We start from the raw sequence: 10104 nt of genomic DNA on the forward strand, positions 1-10104 counted from the left end.
TACTGATGTTTCAAAATATTACACAGAGGAAAACAAATTGCATAACTTTGATCAAAACGGCGCAAATCATTCATGAAATCTCAGCATTAATATTGATACTTGAAAAACATTCAAGTGCAAAAGTTAAGCAATTTAAAGAAACTGAAATAAAGTAAAAGAAAAACAGTTATTGCTTTTTATGACTATTATTCAGAGAATATTCTAACTAATGTTTGTTAAAGTCACACTATGTGGACTTCATTGTACTGCATTGTACAAAATGGACTGAGATCTAACAGTCAAAGGAGTATAACGTGTACTTACATCTTTCTTTAAGATGCTGATGTGTAATAGGAAAGGCCCTGTTTATATAAAAATATAAAGTTTTGCTTTAAAAAACGTCTGTAATGTTGAACATTACAGTACTGATTATGTTTGTATTCTAAATTCAGTCTTTTAATGTTAATTTCTCATGTTTAATGATTGTTATATGATAAATCGGTACATTTAATATTATAAAGTCACATTACAAGCATATTTAAATTTCCCCACTGATATATAAAGTGCTAAAGGAAATTATTTGTATTATAAACGTGAACTTTTTGTTACCCTGTCTGAAATGGATCTTAAAAGGGGATGTCAATTTTCTTAAAAATATGAATATACAACTGACTGTATTTCACAAATTCAATAATTGCACAAAACCATTTCTGATGAAACTACATCTGCTGCTGCTGCTATAAAATAAGCTGACAGACTGTCTAGTTTAATTACTTTTTAGTAAAATGAAAGAGATTACATGAGCAAAGCCAAGATAATAAATAATTAGCATGTAAAATTTTAATATCTCATCTCTATGTATTGCATTAATGGGAAACCACAATTCACATCTGAAACGCTATTGTGATTTTGTGCTTTTTGTTCTTTGTTTGCTATTAAAATGTGCAAAATCAGCACAGACGAATTGTCAAAGTTCTATGTGGGCAAAATATTCACAAAACACCTTTATAAAAATGCTCATTTCAACCTATTTGAAAACACTTGATCAAACATCATTGCAACTACAAAGTTCATGCATTTAAGAATCGCTTTCAAAATGGAATGAGTCATTCACAAGGAAAAAGTAGATAAGATGTTCTGCAGATGCAGTTAGGAGTGATTTCCACCAAACCATCAACTTCCATATAATGGGGTTATTTGTCACAGCAGTCGTGACTCCAAGGGAATTAAATAGGATTGTTGCCTTGCTTGAAATACACATGCTCCCAAACCACCGGTTCCCAAACGCAGAAGAAGCCCCAGAGATTGCGCAGGGTTCCGCGGTCAAAGGGGTTTTCGTCCACACCGCAGTGCTTGAGGTAAGAGATTCTGTGCCGAGACATGAACTCCCATGTGGTGGTATTCAGCGACACCAGGTACAGGTGAGAGCCCAGGAGGAGAAGCACAGTCAGGGACAGGACGGCCACCACCGCTGCAGCTCCCAGGAGCACACCGTTGGTCCTCAACCACAGCTGCCAGGTGGGAGCGTGACTGAAGCCGGACCTGTACGAGATTTAACAGTAAACTCTGAACTGTGGGATGTTCTTCAGTCCAGATTAGAGATTTTTGTTTCTGGATGCTTTAAAGGGGTTAGTTCACCCAAAAATGAAAATTCTGTCATTAATTACTCACCCTCATGCCATTCCAAACCCATCAGACCTTCGTTCATCTTCAAAACACAAATTGAGATATTTTTGATGAAATCCGAGAGCTTTCTGATCCTTCATAGACAGCGATGCAACTAACACATTCAAGGCCCAGAAAGGTAGTAAGGATATTGTTACAATAGTCACATGGACTATTTTAACGATGTTCTTGCTACCTTTCTGGGCCTTGAACATGTCAGAAAGCTGTCTGTCAGAAAGCTTGTTTATTTCATCAAAAATATCTTAATTTGCATTCGGAAGATAAGCGAAGGTCTTACGGGTTTGGAACATGAAGGTGAGTAATGAATGACAGAATTTTCATTTTTGGGTGAACTAACCCTTTAATCTTAAAAAGCATGGAAACTAATACATTAATGTCCATTGGCACTGCTGGACATCCCAGGTTGTAATATATAAGTTCTACTCACCAGGCCATGTACAGTCCCCACAGTAAGACGACAAGCTGGACAGCCAGATAAAGCACAAACCAGCGGTGGTTTCTCTCCCCGACACAGTTCTCTATCCAGGGGCAGTGGTGATCATAGCGCCGCACACAGTGCTGACACGTCTGACAGTGTTTGGATCTCATGGGTTGCTATGTCAAAGCATGGATTCATTATTAGAAACAAGCTAAGCTGTCTTGCCTTTGCATAACTATATTAAGGTTATTGTAAACTAAAATGAAAACGACAAAATCAATCTAAATTTTTATTAAAAATGTTTGTTTTTTTTATTTTGGAATTTTTTAATTTAAATAAAATTCACTGTACATTTCATTTTATTTGCAGCATTAAAATGAAATTCAATTAAATGATTTAAACCTCTATATTTATGTATATGGTCCATCTTTAATAAGTGACAACGCACCTGTACCAGACAGTGTCCACAGCGCCGGAGCCGTATGGACTTGGTGGTCTGTGGAATCATATCCTGTGTTTCTTCTGCGATACCAAGTGTGAACTGAAATACAGTCAGATGATACACGTTTGCTGTAAAATCAGCATTAAACATGCAAACTGCAGGGGGTTTGTGATATATATATATACACACACACACACACAGGGGTTTGGCTGACAAAAACACTTGGGAATCCGTGTATTAACTGACCTGCAAGTCACACTCATCAGACAGGACAAAACCAGGATCCATGAGCGAAACTGCAAAATACAGCAACACAGACACCAGGACCAGCAGCACAAAGAGAACTGGCAGTGTGAGCTCCCCCGTCTCCTCCTGTTTGCGGAGGTCTGCGTGGAAGCACATATATGGTATAGTACAGTGGAATAGAGATTACAATAGAGAAGAACAGAGCATAGCAGAACATAAGGGTAATACAATATATTAGAGTAAAAAAATAAAACAGAGGAGTGGAATAGTGCAGAACTGTAGATGCCCACTAAAGAGGGAAGAAATAGGCATCATACAATAAAAGACTGAGGATCATGCACTACCAGACTTTCCAAACACAAACTCACACAGAAATGCTGCTAGGATGACAAATGAAAACAATGTTCTAAAATGTTCTATAATGTTTGATATCCTCAAAATGGATAGAATCCTTTTCTGAAACACAATTTTATATAAAATCTGTCAATGCCAACTTGATCAGACAGTCTGCCACAAATAAATACATACTTATACATTATATATACATACAACATGGCTTTTGCCCAGATTTTTTCCAAAAGCCATGTAGTGCATTCCAGCCTTAGGTAGGAGATAAAGTATGAGATAAGTATGCGATAAAATCTTTTTGTCATATTTTGGATTTTTTCTTATAATTACGACGGTAACACTTTACAATAAGGTTCATTAGTTAACAACATTAGTAAACATGAACTAAGAATGAACAATACTTCTACAGCATTTATTAATCTTAATTAATGTCAATTTCGGCATTTACTAATGCATTATTAAAATCACAAGTTGTGTTTGTTAACATTAGTTAATGCACTGTGAACTAACATGAATAAACAATGAACAAATGTATTTTCATTAACTAACATTAACAAAGATTAATAAATAGTGTAATAAATGCATTGTTCATTGTTTGTTCATGTTAGTTAATACTAATGTTAAGAAATGACACCTTATTGTAAAGTGTTACCATTACGACTTAGTATGCCAATTTCAACTTAGTACCTCATGATTTTTTTATTTTAAATGTAACTATTTATTATAATTTTGACTTATTTCATAATTGACTTTAGTATCTCATAATTGAAATTCTATCATAAGTTCTACTAATATCTCATGATTTAACTTTTTGTCTGTTTATCTCATAATTTCAACAGAGTGGAAAGTGTGCAGAAGAACAGAAAAGAATAGAGCAGAGAATAGAATGCAACAGAGTGTGCTAGAATAGAATAGTTATAGATCATGTAAAGGAAGTGGTGATGCAGATACAGGTGTGAAGCAGCGTTATGTACATCATGTAGCAACTGTAGCCACAAAATAACAGGTCTGTAGGTGATGCAGATAATATACTCACAGTAGAATCAGCATCTCCCAGGAGCACTTACCGGTGTCGTGGAGGAAGAGAATCAACGTTATAACCCATGTCAAGATGACATGAGCGGTCCTCACCAGGAATCCTGATCCGAACACATTTTTGAACATCCTAGCATACTTCTATATACGCCTAAGCATGCATCTGCTGTGTGCTCGTAATGAAATGCATCTTATCCTCGCTGTGTTAGCCAGCTCATAAGAAACCCAGTTAACGTTACATTCCAGCTGTCAAGTGAGCTCCTACGCGTCGCACGCTAAATTCCAGAACAAGGACCATTTTAACCACAATATAGCGTGGAACTTTTTCTGTATAGCAGACTATAGCATCGTAACGCAATCGAAGCGCGGTGTTTCATTTAGATACTGTGTTTCTCTCGCTCTAATAAGCTTGTTGATGCCGTTCCGCTGCTTAGACATGAAACTGGTAGATGTCAGGTTTCCTATTGGTCAGCTGTGGTCACGTGATGTTTCGGCTTCAAACTGGGATGCAAAGGCAGAGCCGAAGGAAAAGAAAACACAATATCTTAACTGTAAGTGGGTATATGATTTTATTGCTATTGTAAAGTCAAATAAAAATGATATGCTATGCAATACACGGCGATACAAACTAGTAAAAATATCACGTTGCATTTTGCAAGCATACAACAACCATTTTTATAAAGAATTGATTCTACTCTAACCTTTTGAAGAATTATATATAATTGCGTAATGATAATTGGGGTCAGTAAGATTTTTTATGAAATGAATAGTTTTATTCAGCAAGGATGCATCAAACTGATGAAGTGACAGGAAAGACATTTATAATTACAATACATAATTAATAATAATAAGATTTACATTTCAAATGAATTTTGAACTATTTGAACATTCTAATGATCATAAAATCTATTCATCATAAAAATGACAACTGTTGAAATGTTTCTTGAGCCCCAAATTTCTTAAGAATCATGTGACACTGAAGACTGGAGTAAAGGCTGTCAGTTTTCCGTTACAGGAATAAATGACATTTTAAAATATATTAAATATTTTAAGGTATCATTTTACAATATTACACTTTTTCCCCTTGTATTTTTGATAAATGCAGCCTTGGTTAGTAAAAATCTTACCGACCCCAAATTTGTATGTCTTCATTTATTTTTGATTTGTAAACATCCCTTTCAGTTCCTTTAATATTTGCCTGGCCCTGGACATGATGGAATCCTCAGTTGGAAACACTATGTAGTTTTCACAAGATTCTTGGCTTCATTCTCATCAAGTAGAAAAGGGGACTTCAAGTTCTTCTGTTTCAGCAGCTTTTCCAGACCCTGTAAAACACAGCGGTTAAAATATGACCGTGTGTCACTGTCATGGAGGGAAAATGAAAAAAGGAGATAAAGAGATGGAGTGTTACAGCTGTCTCTTGAACTCTCTCTTGAGAACAGGAACACTACTCGGATATCATTCGCTCTGTTTCCCATCATGCTCCATATGGTTACACTTGTTTGTTATTCCTTTTTTCCCCTCTGGGCCTCTTGCCTCTTTTTGTACTAACTGTAATATTTTGTAATCAAAGAACTATTTGCAAGACTCAAATATTTAGCTCTTGTGATAAATATGTTAACCTAAAATCCAAAACCTGACTAACGGTATTAGCAAAGCTTTAATAATTGCATACAAGTAGTCACATTTTTACCTCGCCAAAGTATGATACAAGTGGAGAGATTTCGCAGATTGCTGGGGGGTCTTCATTCTGTATCATACTGCAAAAGAAAGAGTAGACCAAGTTATTATAAACCACACACAATCTTAGGAAGTGCCTCAAAATTGTTCATTTTCTGCACGAATGAGTAAATTCCTTTCAGGTCATGGCAGGCAAAAGGTATTGCATTCATAACAAGAATGAAAATTTCTAGACCATATCCTGCTCTACATCTGGTGTAGTATAACTACAATACTTGAGGAACTTTGCAATGTAGGATTTACTGTACATTAAGTCATTTAGAAGACATTTAACAAAAACAATCTCTGGTAAAACATGATACTTATTTACTTGATATGACTTAATATTTATTTTTCTACTGATTTAATAAAGGGTAATTTATGTTACCATCTATGTTTTGGGGGGATGGGTTTATCCTGCTCATCCAGGAAGTTTCCACCAGCTGCCAGAGCCCAGCGGTAATGTTGTGCTAACAAGGATCGGCGTGCTGTAGTTGGTGTGTCCAAAGGCGCCCCATCAGCATTTTTTAGGGGTGAGAATTCCTCCTCTCTCAACACCTCAAAGGCGACAAATTTCCTGCAAAAAACAGATGATGGTGAGGAAGATGGCGATACCCCAATTAGCCAACGGTAGCTGTAAAACATACTTTGAGAACTGAAAGACGTCAAAGACAAATTTCTCCAGTTTGATGCCATTGGGCTTGGTTGGTTTCACCAGGTTCCCTTCTCCATCCACAAATGGCACTTTCTTGATTGCCACATGCTGCTTCAGCTGACTCTCAAACTTTCTGTAGGGAAATGCATATCAATATGTAGCTACTTCTTTAACAAATGCATTCATAAATCCTCTCCCACTGCCTCTTGGGATAGCAAAGTGTCCACTAAATGTGCACTTGGTGCGGGTACTTTTCGGCTACTGTTTTTTTTAATACTATGAATTTGGACACACTACTCTTTCAAAATACTGTCTTCCGCATACTATATAGTAGACAAGTATTCAATTCGGACACAGTGTGCAAGTCTTGATTAGGGGTCCTACTGGGCTTGTTATTATAATGCCATCTTCACCAAGATGTTATTAGTTTGTTTATTAATTCTATTATATTTAGGGCTGCAAAACGATTAATCGCTTGCAAAATAAAAGTTTATGTTTACATACTATATGTGTGTGTGTACTGTATATATTTACTGTATATATAAATACACACAAATATGTATTGTAAAAAATATTTGTATGTATATATTTATACTTGTATATAATTGATATTATATATAAATATTTTATATATAAATCTAACATTTTTTTCTTTCATATATACATGGATGTGTGTGTATTTATATATGCATAATAAATACACACAGTATACACACATATAATATGTGTAATTAATCACATTCAAAATAAAAGTTTATGTTTAACTTTTATTTCGAATGCGATTAATTGCGATTAATTGTTTTGCAGCTGTAATTATATTACAACAGAGCATGATTATAATATATTGTAGGAATAAAAAAATCCCTTTATGGACAATGAAAAGTTGACTTTAAGAAAGAAACAACAAAAAAAGTTGGATTGTATATTATAACTGTATGTCAACCACATACTCAGCCACGTCCTTTAAGAAACCTCGGGTAAAGAAGTGGTTGCAGATATTCCCAGCACTGAACAGGAGCTCTCCTCCTGGGCTTCGCAGCTCTGCGGTCTCTGGTTGGATCTCACTGTACTCAATCACCTGATACAGACCATCCACCCGACACACCACTCCAACAGGCTCTGCAGGATAGGCCTTATCCACCACCTGACCAGAATAAAGGTAAACACAGCTAATTAAAGCAATAAATAATAACTTAATAATGGTAAACACTGATGGATGGGATCTACTTCAGGCCTACAGACAGGATATTTTTACCTTGGCACCACAGTCTGCTCCTTTGTTTACACAAAAACCAATAAAGACTGGGTCTGCCATCTTCACCAAGATGTTGTCCACACAGTACACGTGAAGATACTCCACACCCCTTCTCTCCATGTCCTCTAAAATCTTGTTGTCCACTAGAGCACGATAGAGGCCGCCATTTCCATCTGAAGTGAACATAGAAATGAGATGCAAACATCATTTGGTTTTAGTGACTGAAGTAAAAAAAGACATTAATAATTATTTGTCTGTTGTGATATAGCTGATGAAAATATAAATAAAAATCTTATTTTAATAATTTATGAACTACCTCTAACAAATATCTAATAAAAGCAAACCAAAATTAGTTTTCCTTCTGAAGCCAACCAAATTCTCTCTGACCTGGTGCCATAGCTATTTTGTTCTTCTTCTCAAGGATGATCTTTCCATCAAAGCCTACAGCTGGTATCATTCTTTGCTCAAACATGACCACGTTGGATGGACAAAGGCCAAAATATTCATTGTCTTTGAAGAACTTCTCTGTGGGTCCCAGAGTGAACTCACTAGTCATTATGTACCTGTTCAAATATCATCAAAAAATAATTCAATACATGTTCTTCTGTCATTTGGAGGTCGTTTATTAATTAATTCATGAACGTTTCTTCAACTACAAGCACTTTTATGGCCAGGACCTTCAAACTGGAAACAAATATGATAGCGATTAATATCAATATGAATTATTAAATTTTTGAACTATGACCTAAAACGTGCATATTATATATATATATATATATATATATATATATATATATATATATTTTTTTTTTTTTTTTTTTTTTTATTGTGTATTTGTTTTACACAAATTACAACTGTCCGTGTGGAGGTCATTTCCACCACAGAATGCTACACAACATCTTTTGAAATGTGGTGGAAATGACATTCCAAAAAACAGGACCAAAAGTGTTTCTAGTTAGCAGAAATCTCAGAAAGACCCTCATTTGAATTGCAAATAAAGAGCCATACCATGGTATTGTGCACCTACTGCCATGCTTCACATTGGCCAGCTCTTGCACCTTCTGGATACGCTCAGCCTGGATCTGGTACAGGGTTTTCTCACTTGGAAGCCCAACATTGTACATGCCCTTGGGATATGGCACTCCAAGCCGAGTCCCCTGACCGCCAGCTAACAGCAAAACAGCCACTCTGTCCTGTGAAATCTGCAGTAACCCTGAACACAGGAGTCTTTTATATAGTCTTCAACATATGCAATGTTACTTTTGACCACATTGTTGTACGTTATTTTGAACCTTGTAGCTGTACCTTCATCACCCCACATCTGAAGTGTTTCTTTGTCACTTTTACGCACACTTCCGATGAACTCTGGAGGAACGGGCTTCATCCGCGCGTCTAGCCGACCATCAGCACTCGAGTGTCGGCTTGCAGCCTCAGCAGCTGCTCGGCAGTGCTCGAGTAACTCTTCGGGCTGGAGCTGAGATACCTCCTCCAGAAGCGTATTGCTTTCTTCCGCAGAAAGTTCAGCCCAAAATCGTAAAACATGGCTCTGCCCTGAAGTTTCTAACCTCGCTTTAGCTTCCTGGAACGATAACATCTTTCCCTACTAGAAAATTAATACATTAATGATCTGACAACAAACCTTGAGTCGAGTCGACTCCTCTCTTTTGAGGAGTCCGGATCCTGTTTTCACTGTTTGTAACTCGTGATCAGTGTGTGGTTGGTACAATAAACATATCACTGGAGTTGCATATATTTGGAAAAATAACAGAAAACTACTGTCAAGGCATATTTAGTTTGCAGGAGTCGTTTGGGAACTCCCCTTAGGCACATATGGCCGACTGTGTCTCAAAGTCTTAGTGAAATGCTTAGCTAGACAGTATTTTTGCTCCTCGCTAACAGCTCGAGTCGGTTTAAATATCAAAGCCAGTCAGCGGCGAATGCTGTCTAGGTAGGCAGCTCAGTAGGTTTCCAAACACAGCCAGTATTTACTCTAGATCTCCGGATGAATGACTTCCTCAGAAAGCTAACCGCTGTCATGTGATTAGTCTGCTGAGTCTCTGTCTTTCCCCTTTTACTGAGAGGAATCACTTGACATCAGAGATCAACTCAGTGCAAAGCATAATCATTTTTGACGCATTAAATATTACTGATGCCGCATTATAGTAATAAGGGGTAAATTAACAGTGATTTGATTTTTAAACAGATTCAGAATTATTCAAAATGACAGCTCTATTCCATAAACTGAACACTGTATGAACTTTTCAAAATGATCTTTAAATTGGAGGGTTAGTTAAAAAAATTATTCAAGTAGGCCTACAAAT

At 36.5% G+C, this 10104-nt stretch overlaps 2 protein-coding genes across 2 annotated transcripts; both read right to left on the reverse strand.

The window, feature by feature from the left end:
* Window positions 1–55: 55 nt before the first annotated feature.
* On the reverse strand, window positions 56–4602 carry zdhhc12b (zinc finger DHHC-type palmitoyltransferase 12b). The gene is made up of 5 exons (XM_058776220.1): window positions 4187–4602; window positions 2772–2911; window positions 2532–2624; window positions 2093–2259; window positions 56–1521 (listed from the first exon to the last, which is right to left on the reverse strand). Exons 1-5 carry the CDS (start codon window positions 4281–4283, stop codon window positions 1206–1208), a joined length of 813 nt encoding a protein of 270 aa, XP_058632203.1. The 5' UTR covers window positions 4284–4602; the 3' UTR covers window positions 56–1205.
* Window positions 4603–4704: 102 nt separating this feature from the next.
* On the reverse strand, window positions 4705–9827 carry uap1l1 (UDP-N-acetylglucosamine pyrophosphorylase 1, like 1). The gene is made up of 9 exons (XM_058776192.1): window positions 9089–9827; window positions 8792–8996; window positions 8171–8346; window positions 7784–7956; window positions 7479–7672; window positions 6521–6661; window positions 6262–6450; window positions 5848–5914; window positions 4705–5479 (listed from the first exon to the last, which is right to left on the reverse strand). Exons 1-9 carry the CDS (start codon window positions 9375–9377, stop codon window positions 5390–5392), a joined length of 1524 nt encoding a protein of 507 aa, XP_058632175.1. The 5' UTR covers window positions 9378–9827; the 3' UTR covers window positions 4705–5389.
* Between the last annotated feature and the right edge of the window lie 277 nt (window positions 9828–10104).

The sequence above is a fragment of the Onychostoma macrolepis genome, chromosome 05 (assembly GCF_012432095.1).
Source record: "Onychostoma macrolepis isolate SWU-2019 chromosome 05, ASM1243209v1, whole genome shotgun sequence".
NCBI lineage: Eukaryota > Metazoa > Chordata > Actinopteri > Cypriniformes > Cyprinidae > Onychostoma > Onychostoma macrolepis.